At 42.7% G+C, this 25,164-nt stretch overlaps 2 protein-coding genes across 3 annotated transcripts in view; one reads left to right on the top strand and one right to left on the bottom strand.

Moving 5' to 3' along the window:
* The window catches only part of RINT1 (RAD50 interactor 1), a 30,150-nt gene extending 18,589 nt beyond the window's left edge, over window positions 1-11,561 (bottom strand). The window contains exons 1-4 of one of the 2 annotated variants that reach the window (XM_045793444.2): window positions 11,379-11,561; window positions 10,900-10,945; window positions 5,502-5,686; window positions 1,815-2,056 (exon numbers count right to left, since the gene is read on the bottom strand). In XM_045793444.2, coding sequence (XP_045649400.1) covers window positions 1,815-2,056; window positions 5,502-5,686; window positions 10,900-10,945; window positions 11,379-11,420 — 515 coding nt within the window. In that variant the 5' untranslated portion in view covers window positions 11,421-11,561. The remainder of the gene's footprint in view (window positions 1-1,814; window positions 2,057-5,501; window positions 5,687-10,899; window positions 10,946-11,378) is intronic. The other variant, XM_087861171.1, reaches the window with a different exon arrangement.
* A 3,714-nt stretch (window positions 11,562-15,275) lies between these two features.
* Window positions 15,276-25,164, top strand: part of PUS7 (pseudouridine synthase 7) — a 51,762-nt gene continuing 41,873 nt past the window's right edge. Inside the window, exons 1-4 of the mRNA XM_045793442.2 lie at window positions 15,276-15,515; window positions 23,440-23,872; window positions 24,778-24,862; window positions 24,993-25,094. Coding sequence (XP_045649398.2) covers window positions 15,389-15,515; window positions 23,440-23,872; window positions 24,778-24,862; window positions 24,993-25,094 — 747 coding nt within the window. The 5' untranslated portion in view covers window positions 15,276-15,388. The remainder of the gene's footprint in view (window positions 15,516-23,439; window positions 23,873-24,777; window positions 24,863-24,992; window positions 25,095-25,164) is intronic.

Below are 25,164 nucleotides of genomic sequence, written 5' to 3'. Positions count from 1 at the left end.
AAAGATTTATTTATTTGAGAGAGAGAGAAAGAGAGTGTCCAAGAGAGCCATGGGGAGGGGCAGACAGAGAGGGAGAGAGACTCTCAAGCAGACTCCCCGCTGAGCACAGAGCCTGACAGGGGGCTCAATCTCAGGACCCTGAGATCATGACCTGAGCAGAAATCAAGAATCGGATGCTCAACTGACTGAGCCACCCAGCTGTCCCAGAACGCTGCTCTTTTATAAAAGAGAGTGCTACAGAATGAAAAGCAGGTTAACATTAGAGAGAAATTAGAAGAAGAGGAAAATCTCAGAAGCCCAAAGGAAGCCAGAAATAGAGATTTATCACGGGAGACTTAAAGGAAAGAGTATGCTATTAAAGAGAGAAATAGCTGTGCTCTACTGGATTATGAGTTTGATTCCTTTTTCTAATATGATTTCCAGGTCAAATTTCTCTTTTAAACAATTTCAACATCAGATCAAAGCTATCCATAACCGTAGTCCTATTTTAATTAATCTATTACCTTGGCTACTATAAGAGTGAGACTTTGAAACAATTTATTCTACTTAATAAGATTATTAATATTGCCCCTTATCGGTATTTTCTTTCAGACGGGCAAGGGATAGTGAAGTAAAAAAGAAGCAAGGTTTAAAATTTGTTCACTGCAAATAATTTATCTAAACAAGGGGACGGTCAAAAAAGCTTAAATTAATTCCTGGACTCACTGGTAACACTACAATCTTGAGCATATCATTCTTTGTGTAAATGTAAAACTCAGATGCAAAACAAAGATTTTCACACTGTACTGGTAGGTAAAATTCTTTAAAATCTCGGGAAACATTCAGGACAAAGTGATACTGCATTACTCTTTGGAAGACATAACATAAAATACATTAACTGTGATACATTTACAATGGGACATTAAGATTCTTGGATGACCTTTCTTTCTCAAGTCTTCCAGACAACATGAACGGTTGCTGACAACTCTCGAGCAAGAGTAGTTAAAACAAAGCAGGATGGAACCATGCAGTTTGGAGGGGCTGGGGGACTATATCATGAAGCCAAAAAATCTGCCAATCTAGGCAGAAATGTTAATGTAGCTTGTCTGAAAGGCAATACCAGACACTCAGAGTCAACACCAGTGAAACACACTCAATTCAGAAAGAAGTATGTACTTCTTTTCCCCCTACCCACAGGTAGCAAACTCTGTTACTCATCTAAGAATACTGTGTAGCTCTTGTTAGATGATTTCCACTGGGGGCGCCTGGATGGCTCAGTTAAGCATCTGCCTTCAGCTCAGGTCATGATCCCAGGGTCCTAGGATCCAGCCCCGCATCAGGCTCCCTACTCAGTGGGGGGTTCGCTTCTCCCTCTCACCCTGTTTGTGCACGCTCTTTCTCTCTCTCTCAAATACATAACATCTTTTTAAAAAAAGATTCCCATTGAAAATAATTCAAATTTTAGAGAAAGCAATCCATTTCATCAAGTGACCATGTCTAAAAAGTAACAATTGAGAACATTACCACATTGAAGAGTTTTATTAATTTGGTTTTATAAATAATGGTTTTTATCATGTGTTCACAACACAACTATAGGACTTAAAATTTTTACTTAGATTACTTTCTTTCAAATGCAAATTAAGCTCCCTGAAAAGTTTATGTTCATTCACAATAAAGGAAAAGAATCATTATCATAATGCTATTTTCATAACAACTGGTAAAATTTCATTATTATAATCTTTAATTAACTCAATTATTTAATGGCATGCATGCACTCGCTAAGACAGAGCCTCAAAGGAAAATAATAATTATGAGAACAAAGAGGCCCTTTTTACCTTAGTTCTTCAATTTGTGAAATCCATTTAAGGTAAGCAAGATGACGCTCAATTTCTTCAATCTGGTTGATCATGGCCCCGAGATCTTCCATCCAGGGCTGTGCAGTCAGCAAATGGCTGTTAATGGAACTGAAGAGATGAGTTTCTTGCTTCAGAAACTGATTAAGGAATTGCTTTGATTCTTCTGCATTTTTTAAGGCACTCTGAATTCTTTTAGGGATTTCTGATGAAATCGTAAGTACCTGACCATACCAAAAAAAAAAAAAGAAAAAAAAAAAAAAAAGAACAGCAGCAATCAGATAAAATTTTCATAACCCTTTTATTTAGACCATTATCTTCAAAATACATGTTTGTTATAACAGAATTGAAAATTATCAATTGTAAGCTTCAAAAGAAAGGTGTGATTTCTGCATCCTGTACCAACGAAACCTAAACATGAAATGCTGTATGCGGAGCGTGTGGGGAGCAGCCCATCGCCCCAGTAAGAACCTCTGGATCTGCCTTCATGAGGCTCAGCACTTTCAGAAGGTCCAGCCAGAGAATATTTTTATGCTTTATCTACTAAATACTTTCCTTCAAAAACGAGTGAAGCTCCGATTCTAAAAGTCTGAGTATCTGTATGTTACAAAAGTTACCCAGGTGATTGTGATTTAAGTCCAGGTTGAGAACCACTGACCTGTAAGACAATATCCAGGTAATGCCTTGAGATATGGTATTTATTAATTCTTCTTCTAGCATATGGAAAAACTATACAAACATTAGGTATCAAAATAATATAAATACTATTATAGTGGAATTTCAATTTAATTGACACTGATTAGACATTTTGTACAAGGCCCTGTGCTAGGAATAGACAGATAAATAAGACATAGCATCTGCCCTAAAGCTCAGTTCGTATGGAAGAGAAATACAAGCAGATACCTCCTGTATCATGGGATTAATGCAATAAAAGAGAGATGCTAAGTGTAATGACTGAGGTAGTGCTTCCCAAACCTGCATGTACACAGGAATCACCTAGAGATCCGGTATAAGACCAACGCGAATGCATTAGGTCTGAAGAGGGGACTGGGATTCCGCGTGTATAACAAGCTTCCACACTTTGGATAGCGAGGTTTTGAGGTACAAGGCAATTGTGCTGCACGGCTCCTGCACACACCTTCGCAGGATGGGCAGGTATTTTCTGGGGAACTTTAGAAGGAAAGGGCATTCCAGGCAAAAGGAATGGCTGTCATGATCAGAGAACAGCAAAGAGCTGGGTAAGGCACAGAATACAGTTCAAAGAAATGGAGAAAGAAGAGATGAGTCTAGATCGGTAGGGAGAGACGAGATAGAGATCACAGGAGCATCTTGGGCCTTAGAAGTATGTGGGCTTTTTCCAACAGGCAATGGGAAACCAGTGAGAGTTTTTGTTTTTGTTTTTAAGTAGGCTCCATGCCCGGCATGGAGCCCAACGTGGGGCTTGAATTCATGACCCTGAGATCAAGACCTGAGCTGAGATCAAGAGTCAAATGCTTAAACAACTGAGCCACCCAGGCACCCCAAGAGACTTTAACAAGGGAATCATTCAGTTAGATTTATGATTTAGAAAGTAATGTGACAAAATATTATGTTTACTCACCTAATATTTGCAATAATAAAAACTGGAAATAGCAAAAATGTTGACCAATAAGGGCCTGATTAAATAAATTATGTACAGCTATAGCTGAATACCATAAAACCATTAAAAAAGAGAAATCTATATACATTGATATGAAAACAAGTGGTATATTACATTAATTATAAAAAGTTAAGCTATGCATATTTAAAGTATATGTATGCTTATATATACATAAAAGATTTTAACTACGTTTTATATAGATTTGCCTAATTATACATAATACAGTTTCTATAAAGAATAAAAATGAAAGATGGATACTGCGGGGATGAGAAGGAAGCAGAAGATGGGCAAACTGCCATCACGTGCAGGAGAGGCTGCAGCCCTAAACTGGGGTGGTGGCAGCAGGGGCGGGAGCGAGCACACAGCACAGGTGTGAAGGGGGCAAAACTCTGATGTCTTGGTGATGAGGCGGTGGAGGTGGATGACAGGCAATCTAGGAGGGCTCCTAGGTTTCAGGCCCGAGTGACAGGCAGATGGTGGTCTTTCCAAGGAAGGGAAAGCATCTGAAGAGACAGATACACTGAATTTAAGGTTCAGTTAGGGACTTTGGCAGAAGCTTCCATGGTCATCAGGGAAACGAGCCTGATTGGGAAGTGGAGAAAGACATTTAAGATGACTTTCTGAGGAAGCCTAACGGTAAAAGGAAGGAATTAACACTTAGTAAAAGATGAGGGCAGGGTTTTTTGTTTGGGTTTTAAGGAAAACATCTGGGTGTGTCCCTATGCTGAGGGGACAGGACTGGCTGAGGAGCAGAGGAGAAAACTATAAAAGTGTGAAGCAAGTTCACTGAGGTGGCAGGTGGGATCTGAGGTGTGAGGACCGCCTCAGATTGATCTTCGGCTGAATTAAGAAGTAGAAATGGTTGCAAATAAGTTTGTGGGATGTGGGGTAAACTGTCCAATGGATTCATGCTGAGAGTGCTCTTAATTTGTTCTTTTTGGGAAAAGGAAAAGGATGGCCAGATGGGGTAGGTATCTTGGGGGAGAATTCAGAAGAACAGTTGCGGGGAGTGGCAGAGGAGTCGACCTTCCCAGGGAAGGAGCCACAGGAGGACTGCCGGGTGGGGCTGAAGACCACTCATCTGGGCTGGCATCCGTGCACTCCGCCGTGTGATTTCCTCTGACAGGCCCAGCACGGCTTGCCTGCAGGAGTGGAAGAGGAGGATGGGGCAGGGCCAGACTCAAGAGACTTGTGGTAGACATGGGGGAAAGACAGGAAGATAGGAGGGCTGAGGTGCTGGGGTTGGGAACACAGGACGACTGACAACCCAGGGCTAAACACCAACATAGCCACACACAATTTACTTAGCCTAACGTAGTAGTTACAGGATGTAAAGCTTTTATCCTTGACAAACACGCTGTTTCAAGTACAGGGATCCACTTATTTCTTTAAGATTACATTCATTGGGTGTTTTAAAAACTATTTTAAGTAATATGTTCTCTGTAAAAAGTAAATGTGAAAATACAGAAAGATGTGAAGAAAATAAATCACCTGTTAACCCACCACCCAGAAATAACCATTGTTATGTTATACTCATTTTCATGTTTTCTCCTTATGAGTGGGCATATACAAAGTTTGGAATGATGGTGTTATAACATTTTTATATACCATGAAATGACTTAGTTGTAGAAGCACTTTAAAAGTCACTGTATGAAAAGCTACTTAAAATGTTAGCGGTCATTATGTTTTTAAGACCTAAAGCATATCAGCAGGCACTTTGTCTTTTTTTTTTTTTTTTTTTTTAAGGATTTTAATTTTAGGTAATCTCTCCATCCAACATGGGGCTCAGACTCACAACCCTGAGATCAAGAGTCACACACTCCCACGACTGAGCCAGCCACGCGGCCCCAGCATCTTTGTCTTTTACATAATTCCTAAAATACCTAGCATACTGTAAGTCTTAAAACCTATTAAGTTTTAAATGATTAGACTATTTGTCACAAGCTATATCTTCAAAATTCCCTATACACTGGTTATGTTTATATTATGTGTATACTTCTGATAGTATTTCAATGAGTTTTAATACTTGCCTGTTCTTCTAACTGCATTTTATTTTCTGTCATCTGTTCTATGAGTTTATCAAGTTTCTTTAAAGATTTAAGGTCATTTCCAACTTCCTTTTCTATAAATGCAGACACGTAAGAAGGGAGATCACCATTATCTGTATCTTCATTGACTTGTTCATTTCCAACAAGAGCTGTAATATTGATGTCACCTAAAATGAAAGAATAACGTCATTCAACATTACTAAGTACCACAGGGTTAAAGGAAATACAAAAGATATACAAAGCAATGTATCTACCTTCAAAAGTTAGTAATTTAAAGAAAACACTATATATGGTATGCATATGTATGTTTGTGTATATATGCCATATATACACACAAAATATATATATATATACACACAAAAACATCAAAATGAATATATATAGTGTTTATACGTACATATGCATATATGTACACACACATACACCAATACCCAAACGAACAGCTACAAAGCAATCTATCAGTCAAGTACTACAAAATGCTTAGGCGTTGAGGAAATTCAGAGTGAAGGAAAAATCCCAAAGTCTGTCCTAGTAACCACGGGTTTCAACAGATGTTGGCATGACAATGCAGTTACAAGCAGATATTAAACTTTTCCAGAAGACTTTTATCTTACAAATCTATTTTATTACTAGAGAAAAGAAAGATCAAGTCTTATTTTATGGATGCAGTTTTTATTAAAGTAGTAATATATTTTCAGAACTTGTAAGGAAACAGATAATGTGGTCTAGAATAATACCAAAGGACTCTGGTTTTAAAATGTTAAAAGGGGGAAAAAAAGTATTGAAAGATTTCAAGTATATGAAAAAAAAATTGAAAGTTTGACCAATGAGTAAAAACTCCCCCTTATGTAACAGTAAAAAAGTTTTAGGGGCTCCTGAGTGGCTCAGACAGTTGAGCGTCCAACTCCTGGTTTCCCCTCAGGTCACGATCTCAGGGTCCTGAGATCAAGCCCCACATCAGGCTCCATGCTCAGTGAGGAGACTGCTTGAGATTCTCTCTTTCCCTCTCCCTCTGCGCCTCCCCCTGCTCACACTCTCTCTCTCTGTCTCTCATAAATAAATCTTTAAAAAAAAGTAAAGTTTTAAAAGCTTCAAATGCCATTGTACAAAGACATGTCAGAAAAAGAATAAAAGGAAGTGTGAAAGAAAACACAAATTACTAAGAAAAACTCAAAATGACTAGTGCAACCACTAAGTTGTACAGTGTGAAGTGAGACTCCTTTCATGGCAGATAAACTAGACTTGGACCGACCCACGCTGTACTTATTTAAAATGTGACAAAAGCAGGTGACTTGGAACCCTGACCATTTCGAGGGAAGAGTGGTAGCAGAGGCAGCACGGACCATGTCGGAGCAAACAACGCCCAGTGAAAACACTGTGTAGCTTTGCTCCCACCCCATTTAGTAGATGGCATTTCCCACAGAGCCCATTCCTTACTGCGTGCTCGAACACCCATCCTTTCCTACCATTTCCAAGTCAGCTTTTCACTCTGCAAGCATCTATACCTTCTTCCACTATCCACGATGCTTAAGAAATAATTGAGCCATTTAAGCTGCCTCTAATTCTTTATGGAATGATGTAAGATTCAAATACATAAATAATAGATTTTCAATTTTTATTCCAAGAGACAAATTTCTAGTAAACAATCCAATTCAAAGGAAATTAAATTCTCTTCCATTGTCCTCAATTTGTGGATCAACAGCACTGCTCCTCTTTTCCAGAGTATCTCCAGCTCACCTTCACTGGCCATCTGTGCCAGGCTGGACATGCCTACACCCCAGAGAAGCCTGAAGGCCACAGCGGCGGCCGCAGCGGCGTGCTGGCAAAGAAGGTAGGAGTGACGTGATCGGCAGCAACTGCCATAGCTCTTTCCACTCCAGCCCTGCGTGCTAAGATACACTGTTTCCTTTGAAACAGTTCCTGTTCCATGTGCAGGCTATCCCCTTTTGCTTACTCACGGTATCCTTCTTGGAGGTTAGGAAACTTGGCATGATGGTGGCTGGTTTTCCACAATTTTATTCCACAGACAGGGCTTAATCTCCCTAGATTTGAATAGTACTAACAGATTAAAAAAAAAAAAGTGGGGGGAACCTGGGTGGCTCAGGTGGTTAAGTGTCTGATTCTTGGGATTCAGCTCTGGTCATGATCTTGGGGTTGTGAGAACAAGCCCCACATTGGGCTCCATGCTCAGTGGGGAGTCTGCTTGTCTCTCTCCTGTCCCCTCTGCACCCCTCCCCCTGCTCCTGCACTCTCTTTCTCTCTCAAATAAATAAAATCTTAAAAAATAAGGATAATGTAAAAATGTAAGAGGAATAGCCATTGATCTCCAGATCAAAATAAGTGCTATAAAATAAGGTCCCAGAGAAAAAGCAGACTTCCCAGAAACCAAACCTTAGAATAACCCTGAACATACAGTGCATTTCTCTACTTCATGTTTTAACTAAAGGATTTGGTACTCTCAAACCATTCACAGTGAGTTTATAAACAAATTAAAAGCTTGATTGTACTAGCATATGTTTAATTACAGAGACTACAGCAATTTCTTAAAAAAAAAAAAAAGTGTGTGTGCAGGAGAGATAAAGCTGGGGGAACAATACAGAGCCTCCTGGGGAGCAGTACTGGTTGAACTTCGCCTCTGTTCTTCCCGGAGCTGCCCTTGTAAGAACTTGGCTCTTTACCAAAAATGAAGTTTGTTTTTTTTTTTTTTTTAAAGATTTTATTTATTTATTTGACAGAGATAGAGACAGCTAGTGAGAGAGGGAACACAAGCAGGGGGAGTGGGAGAGGAAGAAGCAGGCTCATAGCGGGGGAGCCTGATGTGGGGCTCGATCCCATAACGCCGGGATCACGCCCTGAGCCGAAGGCAGACGCTTAACCACTGTGCCACCCAGGCGCCCCCAAAAATGAAGTTTTAAGAAAGCAGCAACGAGAGAAAGGCAGGAGGTTATGATCAGCCTCATTACAAAACAACTGTTACTTCTGATAAAATGAAAATATGAATATCTAAAAAAAGATATGCCTAAATGCAAAATGTAACTGTCAGATATTCAATTATTTATGTAAAGATTAATAGAATATATACCAATGTGTTTAGTAGTGGGACTGTTCCTCCCCCAGCCCCCCAAAACCAAATCTTCCTTCATTCTATTCAACTTATAAGAATTAAAAGCTTATTTGTATGCTATGAGAACCAGTAACTCACTAGTTAAGTAGAAGCAAAACTAGGAGAAATCTATGCCTCAACTTCCCAACTATAAATTATATTTGCCCAGCTTATACTTAAAGGTTATAAATGGGATTAAAGTCCATGTTTCTTGACTCTCAACCCAATTTTCTTATTTTTTTTCTTCAAATATGAGAATTGGATAGTCTGCATCAAATTTTATTAATACAGAAATCCACCTACCATTACGTACAGGAGTCACAGTGTCCTCTTTTTTTTATCTTAAAAGAAGAGCATTGTGTGGTGCATCTGCAGACACCTACAGGCAGGGCCATGTGCAGAGGGACTGGTGAATGCTAAGGTTGCTATAGATTTGGGAGCAAATTCTATCTTCACCTACTTTTATTTTTTTTCAATTAAAATTTTTTTCACCTACTTTTAAATTATATTCTTTTTTTAATTCGATTTTCTTTTTTCCCCCAAGATTTTATTTATTTCAGAGCGAAAAAGTGAGCAAGCACAAGCATGAGTGGGGGGAGGGGCAGAGGGAGATGCAGACCCCCACTGAGAAGAGAGCCCAAAGAGAGGCTTGATCCCGGGACCCCTGGATCATGACCCGAGCTGAAGGCAGACGCTTAACTGACTGAGCCACCCACGCGCCCCTTTAAATTCTATTCTTTTGACATCACCATTTAAATGCAGCATAGTATACTCTTAGTCAAATGATATATTTTTTAAAGATTCATTTATTCATTTATTTGAGAGACAGAGAGCATGGGGGAGCAGAGGGAGAGAGAGAAGCAGACTCCCCACTAGCAGGTCGCTGAAGGCAGAGGCTTAACCAACTGAGCCACCCACGTGCCTCAAATGGTATTCATTAAGATGACACACTGATGATCTGCAAGGTTTTTATGACTCTCTTCTTGTTTTTTGTAATAAGCAAAGAAGTTGACCAAGCCACCAAAGGAGGGAAAAGGACAAAGTCTGTGTCTTTCATTGTACTAAATAACAGCTCGGTAGGCATCAACTTCCAGGCATTGGAATGGGCAAAGGTGGAAAAGGGAAAGGTTTAACTGAAAGATATGGGGTACTCTCCAATCCTTTAACAAAGGAGCGAAGTTGTGGGAGCTATGCCTGTCAAGTGCTATGGACTACTTAGAGCTTTCCTTCTGAGGCAGACTCTATCAGCAGGCAATATTAATGGCAAGCCTAACTCCTAAAGCCATTGTGGTAATGCATACACCCTTCCTCCTAGCACTATTCATTCGTAGACTATTTGCGATGGTCAGAAGAACCAAAAACCCTCTGGTGAAATAGCTGTTACATGCTTTTCCCCTCCCTCCCCTAATAAATTTCACTTCAAACGCCCCTGAAGATGCCTTGATTTCCAAAAGGCTGCCATGCTTAGCTCATTAAAGTAAAATGACAAATGTCCACATCCCTGACATATGCTCCTGTCCTAGGTAGGAAATGGAGGTATCGACGTTTTTCCTCTTCCTTGCCCAGACCAAGATCCAGGAAACAAGTTATCCTTTGTACTCTTCTTCCCAGATCAACTTTTTTTTTTTTTTTTTTTAAGATTTTATTTATTTATTTGACAGAGAGACAGCCAGCGAGAGAGGGAACACAAGCAGGGGGAGTGGCAGAGAAAGAAGCAGGCTCCCAGCGGAGGAGCCTGATGCGGGGCTCGATCTCAAGGACCTGGGATCACGCCCTGAGCCAAAGGCAGATGCTTAACGACTGAGCCACCCAGGCGCCCCCCCCCCATCAACTTTTAATGGCAAATTCACCAAAGGTAAAGTACAACTAAGCAGTTGCCATTTTGACTCCAGTTAAGGTGGTAGTCATCTCTTCTAGATCATTAGCCCCTCCAAATTCCTGATGCTTGGTAAGTTGATGCTTCATTAAAATAACAGGCAGGCCCCAATTATTCTGAATCCAGTATGAGGGGCAGCACTCCCATGAATCCACACCAGTCCTTGCACTAAGTAGGGATCAGAAGTGCTTATCTCCAAATAGTGCCATATTTTTCAATTTTAGAAAGACAGATACATATATAATTATAATCAGTACTTAATATTATGTAAGCATATTGTACAAAAGAGAGATTCATCTAAAAGATAACAGGCTAAGGCACTTCGCTGCAGACCCTGGAGGGGGCTGAGTTTTGGAGAGATGGCTGGGTAGAGAATGCTAACGTGTTTCCAGTCTGCTTACTTTTCTCCTCGACGTCCTTCCTTTCGTCACCACTTTCAGAGCAGCACTAGAAGAACAGGGGTAACGAACACATTAAGACTGAAGAGATAGGTGGAACTCATACAGGATTCCCAGAGGGCATCCCCTGGAGCACCACGAGGTCCCAGACACCTCCCGTGGGGCCTCCCTGAGGGGCCAGGGCCATCTGATGCAGGTGGCCCTTGGGACCTCCAATGCCACCTCCCCAGGATGGCTGGAGTTACCGCGCCCAGCTTCCAGGGCCACGTCCCTGGAGCGATCTATCTGTGTCATCTCACCGGGACCACCTCCCCTGGGAGGTCCGTGCCACCTCACCAGATTGCAAGGTCTATCTCCCCCGGGCCACGGAAACCACATCCCCAGGCCGCCAGGGCCGCCTTACAGACAATCTCCCTTGGGAGATCTGTGCCACCTCACTGAGTCACCAGCGTCCTTTCCCCGGGTCACCAGGGCCGCCTCACCGGGGCTGCAGGTGCCTCGCCGGTCTCGCCGGCCGGGAGCATCCCGCCTCCGCGCGAGTCCTCGGCTCCATGCGCAGCCAGCGTGGCTCGTAGAGTTCGGCGGCCGCCAGCGGCCAAACACCAGCTCAGCCTAGGAGACCGCGGGGATGGGAGCCACCGCTACTTCCCCTCCGTCTTTCTGGTTTCTTCCTCTCTTCCCAGAGAGGTCCTGCCCGCGCAGCCGCCAGGAGTGCGCCATGGCTCCCCCTGCTGGCAGGAGGCCGGCCCGGCCGCTCGGAAAGCGGGCGCCGGCCCCTGAGGCTCTCCCTTCTCAACCTCGGCAAAACGTCCACCTCTCTGAGCACTCAATGGGCCCTTTTAACCTGAAAACTCGTCGCTTTTAGTTTGAAGACGTTTTCTTGAATTTTTTGTTGGCGACCACCTCTTCCCTAACCTCTGTTGGTTTTTCTTCTAGAAATCTTTTTCAGATTTTGGATCCCCTGGAGTGGTCCTCTAATTTCTTATTTTTTTCTTTCTTATTTTTCATTTCTTTGTCCTTTCCCTTCCATTTACTTCTCCTTTCACAGGATGCTTCTGGAAGTTGTGCTCTATTAAAATGAGGGACTAAACAAAAAAGAAGAGATAGGATATAGGAAACAGAAAATACAATGCAGGAGAAAAATGAATTGAAAGTCCCTGACAACAACCATCACCAGACATGGATTGATGCAGGTCTAGAAGGCTCCAGGAAAGACTACTTTAGACAGATGAAACTAATAGAACACCTCATCTATCTAAGTCTTGGGAAGCAGAGATTGAAACAATCATTAAAAAGTTTGGGCTTGGCTTAATGATGAATACTAAATCAAAATAAGATAATTATTAACTGCAGGAAAGACAAAAAGCTGAGCAGGAGAAGAGAAGTAATCTTAGTATATATTACTTCACCCAAGATGTAAGTAATGTTTACCTAGTCATAATGAAGTAAACACAAACCTATTTAAAAAGGACAGTATAACTAGATTGAGCAGGTAAAGAGATGAAAAGGGTGGTGGGGTAGAGGAAGGAATGGGGAAAGGAAGAAGAGCTAAATCCTCATCTTCCACTTAGTGAAGTCAATAGGTAATGCTTAAAAGTGAAAAATTAAGAAATAGCCATGCAAACATTTTATATGGAGACATGGAGGTAAGTATCACAATAACCAGTTAAAAGAGGCGAAATGGGGGCAACTGGGTGGCTCAGTCGTTTAAGTGTCTGACTCTTGATTTTGGCTCAGGTCATGATCTCAGGGTTGTGGGATTGAGCCCCACCTCAGGCTCCACACTCAGTGGGGAGCCTGCTTGGGATTCTCTCTCTCCTTCACCCTCTGCCCCTCCCCCCTCTAAAATAAATAAATAAATCTTTTATAAAAAGGTGAAATGTCTGCCTTTGAGGAGGGGAAAATTGGGAAGGGGGTAGGGGGTACAGTCTTTGCCCTCTCATTGCAACTTTTAAGATTTCTACAGAATTATTTGACTCTTGCAAACATGCAAGATCTGATAAAAATAAAAACATTAAAGGAAAAAAAGATTGCTCTAAACTCAAAATTTTCTTCTGAGGAATTCACTTTCTGGTAAGGGAAATAGAAATGAAAATAAATAAGATTGAATGCAGTAGGCTCAAACAACAGAAATGTTTGCAATGACTGAGGGAGCATAGAAAACAATTGACTACTATCTGGGGAGTCTAAGATGGACAGAATACTAGGCAATAATAAGGATGAAATAAGAGATCCATTGTGTGTGTGTTAGGCACTTAGCAATGCATAGTGCTCGTGTGGGTTAAAAGCAGGATCCTGAATATTATACATTATATACATGTTAGAATGTAATTTGAAAGTCAAGGAGAACATTAAATTATTAAATGATTATTAGAGGGAATTGGAATTTGGGACAGGCTTTGAGTGCTTCTGTATTATTCTAAAAGCCAATAAAGAGTGGCGATTTTGAAAAACAGAAAACTAAATACGCATGTTTCACTTGGACCTTGTCTAACAGACTAAAATGCAAAAAGGTTAAGTTTTGACCATGGACCTAGCTAACAGCCAAAGGAATGTGAATATTCTTTTCTTCCATAAGTGGCTATAAGGAGTTGGGCCACTATCTCAGAGAAGATACTTCTTTTTAAAGTATACAAAAATTTAAGGTTTGGGATCGAATTTTTACTGTGGCTGTGATAAAAATATTTGCAGTTGTTGTCATTGGGACATTAACCTGTGAATTAGCCATAGCCCAAGAACACGTGATTATACATGTATTAGAGACAAAACTGTCTGTGGTACTGTACTTAATTGAGGTGACTGATCTTACAGAAAGGCAATATAGAATCCTACCAGTCTTAGTGAATTATCCATACTGAGTATGGATAATGTAAATCCAGATTTTAGGGGTGCCTCGGTGGCTCAGATGGTTAAGCGTCTGCCTTCGGCTTGGGTCATGATCCCAGGGTCCTGGGTTCGAGCCCCGCATCGGGCTCCTGCTTGGAGGGGAGCCTGCTTCTCCCTCTCCCTCTCCCACTGCTGTTCCCCATGCTCGTGCTCTCTCGCACTCTCTGTCAAATAAATGAATAAAATCTTTAAAAAATATATATAAACCCAGATTTTAAAAACAAGTCTATAGATGCTATAGAAAACAACATAGGGTTGTTCAAAAAAATTAAGAATAGAATTACCACATGGTACATCAGTTCCACTTCTGAGTATATACCACAAAAAATTGAAAGCAAGTTCTCCAATAGCTATTGGAACAGCCATGCTCATAGCAGCATTATTCACAATAACTGGAATTTGGGAGCAATGCAAGTGATGAGAGGTGACAAAATGTGGTTATATAAATATGTAATGGGATACTACTCAGCCTTAAAAAGGAAGGAAATTCTGACGCATGTTACAACATGGATGAATAGTAAGGAAATAAGTCAGTCACAAAGGAGCATATACTGTATGATTCCACTAACATAAGTTAGCTACAACAGTAAAATTCACCCAGACAAAAAGTAGCATGGTGGTTGCCAGGCGCTAGGAGGAGGGGAGACTGGGGGGTTATCACATACTGGGTAGAGAGTTTCAGCTTTGCAAGATGAAAGGAGTTCTGGAGATGGATGGTGGTGATGTTTGCTCAGCAGTGTGAATGTATTTAAGGCCACTGAACTGTACACTTTTACCATGGTTAAAATGGTAAATTTTATGTTGTGTGTATTTTACCACAATTAAAAAAAAAAAAGTCTAACAGAAATAAAAGAACTTGAAATAACACACAGGTTTTTCACCAAGGATTGAAATTTGGCGAAATATTAAATGTGCAAAAGCTATTGAAGGCCCGGATTTGGTTGCAAAACGTGTGCTACTTGAAGGGCCCGGACGGAGTACTGGACTTGATCTTCCTTCACACAGAAGCACAAACTTGCTAAGGATCCCTTTTCCTGAGGCAGACCCTATTGAGGAGCCATCAAGCAGGAGGGGTATATTGAAGAAATAGGAAAATGGTTCTCTTGGATTCTCTGCACTTTGAAGGAATTATATATAGAACAGTATAGTCCCTAAAGTTAGTCTTTTCATTAAGTTGGCTGCGTGTGGAGAGCCACGCAAAAGGGGCTTAACTATCCGGAAGAAACACTAAAATACATCAAACATTCGTAAGGCCATAGCCGCTTCAGAAGTCCTAGAGACTGTCTAAAGGACTCTTTGGTGCACGATGAAATCACTGTTTGCCCCGGTCAAAGCCCAGGCGAATGGGCCCCAGGGATCTCCCCAAACCTCAGCTAGCCGGGCCGCACCGCGGACGCTGGGACACTGGGCGGCCGAGAGGGGGCGGGGCCTTGCCCCTCCGGGCCGCCGTGGGGGCGGGGCCGGCGGCGGAGGCCGGGCTCCGCCCTGGGGGTGGGGCCGATTAGCCGCTGCGCGTCGGTGCGCCGCACGTGTGAGAGCTCGGCCGCCGGCGAGCCCACCCGTGCGCTCCGGGCCGCACGGGCTGAAGGCGCTGACCGAGCTGCCTATGCCGGCGCGCCCTCGCAGCACGCTCTTCCGAGTGGCCTTCACCGCCGCCGCCCTCCTGCGCCCGAAGCAGCACGCCTGCCCCCTCGCCGCCCGGCCCCCGCCGCGCCCGCGCTCCCAGGCCCCGGGTAAGTGCGCGGCCTCGCCGCAGCCCCCGGGCTCCGCGGTCCGGCCCCAGGGCCCCGCCCCGAGGGGCAGTGCGGACTGGGAAGGCGTCCCGGCCGCGGCCTAAACCCGCGGCGCGCCCGCTGCGCCTCCATTACGGACCGTGCCCGCGGGAGCGCGGCTGGAGCCCCGCGGTCCTACTCCGGCGTTGCCAGCCCCGCCCCCCCTCCCGCAGCCGGTCGGCAGGGGGCGCCGCGCTCTCTCGCCTCCCCGCGCGGCTGCCCGCTCGCCGATCCAGGCCCCTTTCCTCCCTTTCTTTGCCCCGGACGCTCCCTAAACTCTTCTCCTCGCTGGGGAGAAAACCGCCTATATCCCGGAGCCCTTTAGAGCTCAGGTGTTTCGCGGGGCCAGTCTTCTGCAGGGTAAAGCCCACGTGCTTTCGTCCTCGATTTCATCCATCACTACTTCTTGCGAGCCTGCTGCACGCCAGGCAGGCGCTCAGCTGACTGCTTGTTTTCTACACGTTTCCCAGAGTGGCAGCGAACAGGTTGGGGCCGAGGAGTGTTTTTCTCCAGCCCTCCGCCGGATCTGTGTTTAATGAGTGGATGTTGGAGGTGCTGCTGTGCTTGTTGAAAACTCACCCGCACCGGTTAAGGACGACCGCCAGCCCTGCATTGAGAGGTTTAGAAAGATATCCTTATTGCCTGGGTTATTAGCGCCTGCCAGGAAGTCGGGTTTGGAGAATTTGGTTTGTCAAAGATTTGACCGCGTTGTCAGACCGCTTTTTTTTTTTTTTTTTCATTCGGAAAACACAGGTTTACGACGGGTGTGTGTGTGTGTTTCTCCAGTCTCCAATCTGATCTGTGAAAACAGGCATGCCCCCTTGGCTTGGGGATGCCTTGACAATTGAGGGATCTGTCAAAAAGCATCCAGTACACTCATACCCAAAAGGGGATGGATAGGCAGTGATTTTGTTCAAAAATCGTTAGGCAAGTAGCCAACAGTCTGTATATATTAACTTAGCAACTCCTTTTGTTTTTTGTGTGTGTTTTGTTTTTTAAAGATTTTGTTTATCTGACAGAGGGAGAGAGCACTAGTAGGGGGAGCAGCAGGCAGAGGGAGAGGGAGAAGCAGAATCCCCGCTGAGCAGGGAACCCGACCTATGCGGGGCTGGATCCCAGGACCCTGGGATCATGACCTGAGCTGAAGGCAGACGCTTAACTGACTGAGCTCCCTGGGGGCCCCCAACAACTTTTGCACATAACTTTTGGTAGAGGCTGGGGCGATACAAGTATTAATAAAACATAGCTTTTGCCCCCAAGTAGGAGACAGAAATTACAATCCAGCTGGTTTGTTGATTGTTCGCTCCTGACTCAGGTCCTTTACTTGTGCTGGTCCCACTGCCTGGAACTCTCCCCACACACATCTTTTTGTGTCTAGTTCTTCCATCAAGTCGTGGTTCAAAAGACACCTCCTTAAAGATGGTTCACTAAAGAGCACCTCCTTTCTCTCCTTCCCTTTACTCTGCTTTATTTGTAGCTATTATGTGTGCATGTTTCTGAGATTATTTTATTCAATGATATATCCTTAAATAAATGTAAAATTAGTGAGGGCAAGAAATTGTCTGTTTGTCCTCAGTGCCTAGAATAGTGCCAGACTCATAAGGGGTGCACAAATATTTATGGAATTAATGAATCTAATGGATTTAATAATTTTGCATATTAGAGTGTTATGTGTGCTCTGCCCTGAGCAAAGGGCTGTTTATTGTGAGCTAGAGGGATTATTGATAGTTTGCAGAGGATGGATGCATTTAAAAAGTGGATGTTGTATTCCGAATGTAGGTAGGATTAAGACAACTATGGCTTTTTTAAGATGTTCATTTTGCAGAAAATAATGTTAAGGGACTGTTAGTGTTGTATTACAGTTTTGAGAATGCTAAACTTTTTTTGTTGAATATGTAAAGAAAGCCTATTGGTGAATCTAATATCTTAATGAAGAAGCCTTTAAAATATTGTTAAAATTGTAATTGTCCTAATCTCACTTGGGTCATTTGAAGTATAAAAGAGACAAAACCCCAGTATCTTAGTACTCGCTTCAAAAAATTGTGTAGGACTTTGAAGTTCATCGGAAAGGATCAGTAGATTTCTTTCTCTTCTCGGTGGTAGAATCAAGCTTCTGGTCTATATTACTTGACTGTCATTAGTATTCTGGATTACGTATTTGTGCAGCATAACATGTTTTAAAAACATTTTTAAAAATAACATTAAAAAAACTCATGAAGCTGTACCCTCCACCCTTCCTCCCCTTTTTAAAAAGCCAGCCATTTTTTTACAGCTGTGAGGTACAACACTTGAATATGTATATTTGGATTTTCCTGAATGCAAAACTGATTTCCTTAGGAAAATCATACTGGGGCAGTCAGGGTGGTTTTATCTTTCTGATTGAATTCTTCCCAGCCTCTTCCATATTCACAGGATCTGCTCCCTCTCTCTGCCCATTTAAAAATTACGTTGCATTTTAGTCTTCCCTTCTATATAGTTCTTGCTCATGAAAATGATACTAATTTGAGTTCTCTTTCTCCTAGTCCAGAAGTGTGCACAGCTGTTCCAGTTAAATATGTTTTCGTCTTCTAGGCCCACTGAAAGAACTTAGCAAAATATATATTAACAGATTTATAATCATTGGTGCTATGTATACTTTAATAATTAATCTCTGTGATAGGGCCATTGGCTAAAACAAATGAAAACTATAATTTAATTTGAAACACAACAGTGAGATTAGTTAATGAGCTTGTCTTTACAGTTAAATATAACAAGAAAAAGAGATTAGGCAAGTGTCCACAAGTATCAAGAAAAAGACTGCCAAAAAATATTAAAAGCCTGTTTATTTGGTGCTGTTGGCAGTGCTGTGAGGGTCTCTTAAAATTAAATGGTATTTGAAGGAGGAGACCATGTTTAATCATTAGCCCAGAGAACAAAAGAAGCATGAGAAGCTTTGTTTTTTCCCCAGACTCAGCAATACAGTTCTGCTGTGTAAACCATCCATAATAAATATTAATGACCAACAGTTGAATAGGAACAGCTATTACAGACCTCTGAGCAAGTCATCATTTTTCAGCTTTACAGAGAAAGAAACCTCAGCCTAGAGAGGATAAGTGATCCACGTAGTAAACGGCAGAACCTCGATTGGGTTGAAACCAGTGGGTGATAACTTCATATGCATGATCTGCCTATATGCTCATTCCAGGGATGGTAGGCCTAACAGTGCTGTTCTAAACCTCACAGAATTGTATGCATGAAATCACTGACGTGGGCAGAGGGGAGAGCAAGGAGTTGGGGTGATGACCATATTCTGACTTAGGTGGCAGCATCCCCTGAGATAAGAGGTGCAGTTTAAACATGCACAAAAAATGGGTGTTGGTGGTGCGAAACGCAGATCAGTTTAGGCCATGTTGAATTTGACCATTTGGTTCAGCTCTTCCGAGCTGGGTAAAGTGGAGCCAGATGCGTAATTTCGGGGGATGCTCATGACCCCCCTGAGCCATAGGGCCGAGGAGAGGCTTGAATGAGCTCACTCCACAGTTGCTTAGCTGTCATCATTGTTGCTTTGGACCCTCAAGCAAAGCAGGAAGCTGGAGATGGGTCTTGGCCTGAAAAATTGGAGAGTGAGCAGGGAACAAGATTCGGGTAGGAAGCTAGAGATGTCCACATTTAAGTGGCAGCAGAGAAGGAGGGGAAAGGAGCACCTTGAGAGGCAGGAGAAAGGTGAGGAGTAGAAGCAGACTTTCAAGGAAGTGAAGCGGTGAACCATGTCCAGTTGGGAAAAGATGTCAGTTAGAACAAGGATGGAGTGGCTGTGGTTTGGGCACAAAGAATCCATCACTGAACTTTAAAGAAACAATTTGAGTGGTGTGTTGGAGGCAGAAGCTAGATCTCCTCCCCCCCCCCACCCCGAAACGCTAGCTCCACACGGTGGGGCATGAGTTGATTCGCTACAACGTCTTTCGTGTGCCTGGAAGAATGCCCAGTGCAGGGTGCGGAGTGAGTGAGTGTTGAGGGGGATGAAGTGCGTGTTCAAATGACTACGGACTTCTTTTAAGAGGGTTGCCATATTTAGGGAAATGGTTATGATAAGTGGTCTTGTGAAGATGCTGGAAAGAGTTGTGTCTGTCAGAGGATCCCTGTTTTCTTTGTGAATGGCCAGCAGGAGTTGGAGAAGCCAGTCCTGACCAGGGATGGCTGTCGTAAGAGAGGAACTCTCCTGACCGGGTGTGGTTTTCTCCAGCAGCAACCAGGAGCACAGACGTGGACAGTAGGGTTGGTACTTGGTTGGGGTCTAGCAGGGATCATGGAGCAGGACCAGTGAGCAAGAGTGTTGAGTGATGGCTCACAGATACTGAGGTTTGGGGCACTTGAAGAAGTGAGGGTGGAAGACGGTTTCTTGGGGCCTGTTTGAAGAATAGGTGATGGGAGAGGGCGGGACAGAAGAATGGAAAAAATCAGTGGTTTGATTGGAACAGAATAGTTTGTGTATCTTTATACTTTGTAGGTTTGAAATTTTTTATAATAAAAATAAAAGCTCAGAGTAGATGTGATGTTCCCATCACTCAGGTTTTGGTAATTACCTACCTGGTTTCAAATTTATACCTGCTCCATTTCCATTCACCACTGGTAAATTATTCTAAAGCAAATTCCAGGCTTCATAATTTTCAACCATAAATATTTCAGTTTGTATCTCTAAAACATAAGGATTCTATTTTTAAATGTAACCACAGTAACATAATCGCACCTTAAAAAGTTGACAACACTGGGGCGCCTGGGTGGCTCAGTCTGTGAAGTGGCCAACTCTTCTCCGACTCTTGATTTCGGCTCAGGTCATGATTTCAGGGTGGTGGGATGGAGCCTTGTGTTGGACTCCAGCTGGGTGAGAGCCTGCTTGAGATTCTGTCTCTCCCTCTTCCTCTACGCACTCTTGCATGCTCCTGCTCTCTCTCTTAAAAAAAAATTGACAATAATACCTTAATGTTATCATATATCCCCAGTATTTCTGCATCTCTGAATATCCCAAACACTTTTTTAAATAGTTGACTTGTTTAAAGAAGGATCCACTCATTGCATTCTTTATAAGCTTACCTGTAAGTTCCCCTCCCTCTTTTTCCCTTATCGTTTATTAGTGAAGGAACTGTCTTTGTCCTTGGAGAGTTTCCCACATTCCGAATTTTGCTGGTTCCTTCCCTGTGATGGTGTTTAAAACCTTCTGTCCCTGTATGCCATCTGACCTACCAATTAGGCATCGCCTTCCAATCAGTAAGAATACTTCACAAAGGGGCACCTGGGTGGCTCAGTCATTAAGCGTCTGCTTTCGGCTCAGGTTGTGATCTCAAGGTCCTGGGATTGAGCCCTGCTCAGCGGGGAGCCTGCTTCTCCCTCTCCCACTCCCCCAGCTTGTGTTCCCTCTCTAGCTGTTTCTGTCAAATAAATAAGTAAGATTAAAAAAAAAAAAAAAGGAGTGCTTCACAGATAATAGCATGTGCTTTCAGGGGCATGCAATGTGTCTGGTTGTCTATTTGTTGTGATGTTGGTGGCCATTCATGGTGGTTGATTGTCCAGGTCCACTGTTTCCTTAGAGATCTGCTGTTTAGTGTGTCTTTGATCTCTGTAGGTGGGGAACAGTTTCAGCACCAGCTCTAAGAAGTCTACAAAATATCCAGAGAGGGCTCATGAGCAGTCAGGCAGGAAACAGGCACCCACTGGGGCAGGGCCTGAGTTGTTGGAGGCGTGTGGGAGATCATGGTATGGGTCTCTAGATCATGGGCAGTGCCAATGCAGGACGGTGCGGACATTTCTGCAGAGGAAATAATTGATGTTCCCGCCAAGGCTTATGACCATCAGTTGTGGAGAAGGAGCTTAATGAATCCTCTGCATTCTGGGAAGGAGGGAGACATCCTGCTGACCATAAAGTCCCTGAGCCAGCCTGCTGATGTGGCTGTTACTGGCTGTGCTTCCTCCCCACTGGGAGCTCTGGGCTGGGGGGTATGGGGATGTCCTGGTGGATCCTGGCATGTCAGCTAGGAACCTTTTATCATCACTGGGAAGCCATTGCAGGTTGGGGGTAAGAGTATGGGGAACGCAGTGTAGTGCCTGGCTTCGGGATGTTCCAAGGTACCTGCGACACCACATGACCATAGGTGGGCTTGTCTTCTCCCACCACCTGCTTCTCTGCCTGGGGTTTCCATGCCAGGAAGAGCTCCCCTGCCCTCTCAGGTCCCCAAGGCAGAAAACCTGAGTCATATTGGAGTGTTTCCTCTTTCCGCCCACATTTGTCATCCAGTCCTGTTCCTACCACCTCCTAAATGTCCCTGAATCCAAACTTCCTTTCTTTCGCCCTTGCCTCAGCTTTAGATCATGTTGTACTCATTTCTTGGCTCAGTTTTGGCTGTACCCTCTTTTTTTTTTTTTTTTTTAAGTTTTATTTATTTAGTTAGTTTTTTGTTTTTTTTTTAGTAATCCCTACACCCAACATGAAGCTCAAACTCACAAGCCGGGAATCAAGAGTCGCACTCTCTTCTGACTGAGCCAGCTAGGCACCCTGCAAATGTGGATTCTTAAACTTTAGTTCATTGTTATTATTAATCTGCTGTAGATGCTTCTGTAGTTGGGTTTCTTGTTAACGAGGCCTTGGAGAACCTTAGAATATTAATTTTCTGCTCATTTATGTTCATTATGAGTTTGTTTACGAAGTTCGTAGCATGTTAATTATATCATCTCTCTATATAATTAACATAGGAAGCTTCTGTCCTTATTTCACCAAGAGCACCAAGTAAGATCAATTTAGATAAATGTATTTATTTTGATTGCCACATGTTATCCCTCTGGCAAGCTGCTTAGTACCGGGAAGTCTGTATGGCTTCTTAGACTTCCCCTCATTACATTGTGTGTGGGCTGGTTAAATGATAATCTGTGTTGTTTAAATTGTGGCAAAATACAGAGAACATGTAACATTATCTTATTCATGTTTTTTTTTGTAAGAGTTTATTTATTTAATTGAGAGAGAGCATAAGCAGGGGGAGGGGCAGAGGGAGAAGTATACTCCTCCCTGAGCAGGGAGCCCAGTGCAGAGCTTGATCCCAGGACCCTGGGATCATGACCTGAGCCAAAGGCAGACGCTTAACTGACTGAGCCACCCAGGCACCCCCATCGTATTCATTTTTAAGCATACAGTTGAGTATGAGTAGTGTTACGTACATTCACAGTGTTGGGCAACCAGTATGCAGAACTCTTTCTAATCTTGCAGAACTGAAACTCTGTACCCATTAAAGAACTCTGCATCCCCCTTGCCTTTTTAATATGGTATGAGTATGCGTTCATGTCAGTAAGTGTATTTATGCACTATTTTTATTTGATCGGTTTTTCGAAAGGATAGTAATCTTCGTGAAACAAAGTTCAAGTGACCTGACTGTGGTATTCAGTAAAAACAGAAAGTCTCCCTGTTGTGCCCAGCCTACCCATACCCTGTCCTAGAAGTAACCACCTTTCCCAGTTTCTATTCTCATGGTTTCTACGTATTGTTTAGTTTACGTTCCCTGGCATTGTTGTTCTTAGTTTTTTGCTAATATAAAAGCACTGAGATGAGTATCCTAACAGCTAAAACTTGAAGCACTTAATGAAAAATTTAAGCATTTTAATTATTTTAAGATACTCCCTGCAAGTAGTATTTCTGAGTCAAAGGACATACATTTTTTTAAGGTTTTTGATGCACACTCTCACATTCTGTGCAGAAGTGTTGTGCCATTTCTCTGTGCCACCAAAGGTATATGCCAGCATCAGGAAGGATTGTTTTAATAAATGAATTTTAGGACCCTAGGAACAAAGTTAACTGCCTCTTTGCTGAAACCCACCTCTTAACCGAAGTAATTGTTACTTCTTTCTCTCTCTTTCTTCCTAAAAGGTTCTCTTAAATGTTTTCTTGGAACCTTAAAAATGGAGATGACAGAAGTGACTGGTGTGTCGCTGAAACGTGGGTCTCATGCTGTCGAAGATAATGACAGTGTGGCCCCAGCTGAGGAGGCAAAAAGACAGAAGGTCTTGGACCACTGTCTGACCGCAGGTCAGGACGGGCTGGAGCACGTCTCTCCGCCCGGTGGCGTGCACGTGCCTGAGCCACCCGCAGCTGTAAGCGCCGGAGAGGGTGGAAAGAATTCTGATGTGCAGTTGGAAGAAGAGGAAGAGGAGGAAGAAGATGGCCTTTCTGAGGAGGGTGAGGAAGGGGAGGAAACTGAGAGCTTTGCAGACATGATGAAGCACGGCCTCACTGAACTTGACGTTGGCATCACCAAGTTTGTAAGTTCCCATCAGGGATTCTCAGGCATCTTGAAAGAAAGGTATGTTTCATTTACGTGTCACATTATTTTCCTTCTATTTGTTCTTTTCTCGAGAAAGAAATCAGCAATAGGTCTTCTATTTAGTTTTCTGTTCCCAAAGATTGTTTACTGGTGGTCACAAAGGACTAGGATGGAGGAGAGCTGCCTGAATAGGCACATGAAGCCATTTAAAGATAAAATGAGTAAACAAGAATAATTTTAGTGGCAGGCATGCCTTGCTCACATGTGAATGAGTGCTATTCACTTCTTTAAGTTATTTTAAATGGTTTTAAGTTTTCTCTTCAATTGGTCTTCAAATCTTAAACTTAACTCCTTCACCTAAATGTGCCACATCTACAGTAGAAAGCAGGTAGTCTTTGGAGCCAGACGGATCTGGGTGTGAATGTGACTGCATTTACTTAACTCAGAGCCTCGGTAGCCTTGTCCAAAAAACGGGCCCTAATGCCACCTTGGGGTTCTTGAGAGGATTTTAAATAATGTGTGTAGAGTATTTAGCATAAAGGTAAGCTTCAGGTTGGTTCATGGTAGATTTATTGGGTTCTGATTTAATTAACCGTGCCATATTTTATGATTCACTTTAGTATGGACTGTCTCTGTAACATTACTAAGCTTTAGTTTATGCGTTTCTCTGAAAGAGTATTCTAGAAGTTCAGAGGGTCTTTTCTTTACATTCTAATACAAAGCCAACTGTGGCTTAGAATTCAATAAGAAATCAGAAGAAATAACTCCATATGAACTTTGTACTGAAGATTCTTTTTTTATTTTTTAATTTATTTTATTTTTAAGATTTTTAAAAAAATCCCTGCTGTGTACAATAGCAAGGCTTAATGTTGATAACCTTTCTCCTAAAATTAATAGGAAGCAAACTGTTAATGCTTTGAAAGTTTGTGTTTTCTTTTCATCAGATACTCCGACTTTGTTGTTCACGAAATAGGGAAAGATGGAAAGATCAGCCATTTGGATGACTTGTCTGTCCCAGTGGATGAGGAGGTAAGAGCAGCTCTCCAGCAAAAGTCACTTTCTGTGTAAAATAGCATTTTCTAGAGATCCTAGAGATAGCGATCTCTGACAGCTTTGAATTCTTTACGTGACTCCCTGGGGTCTCATCATTATTTTCAAGGATCCTTCAGAAGACGTATTTGCAGTTTTGACCGCCGAAGAAAAGCAGCGTTTAGAAGAGCTCCAGCTTTTTAAAAATAAGGAAACCAGTGTTGCCATTGAGGTAAATAGCACAAAAATGTATGGAAAGGTTTTTTAGGGTTTTGATTGCTTCTTTTTGGGTGAACATATCT

The sequence above is a fragment of the Ursus americanus genome, chromosome 3 (genome assembly GCF_024610735.1).
Source record: "Ursus americanus isolate L20-20 chromosome 3, mUrsAme1.1.p, whole genome shotgun sequence".
Classification (NCBI taxonomy): Eukaryota; Metazoa; Chordata; class Mammalia; order Carnivora; family Ursidae; genus Ursus; species Ursus americanus.
The sequence above is the reverse complement of the archived record's forward strand: the minus strand, read 5'-3'. Positions and strand labels throughout refer to the sequence as shown.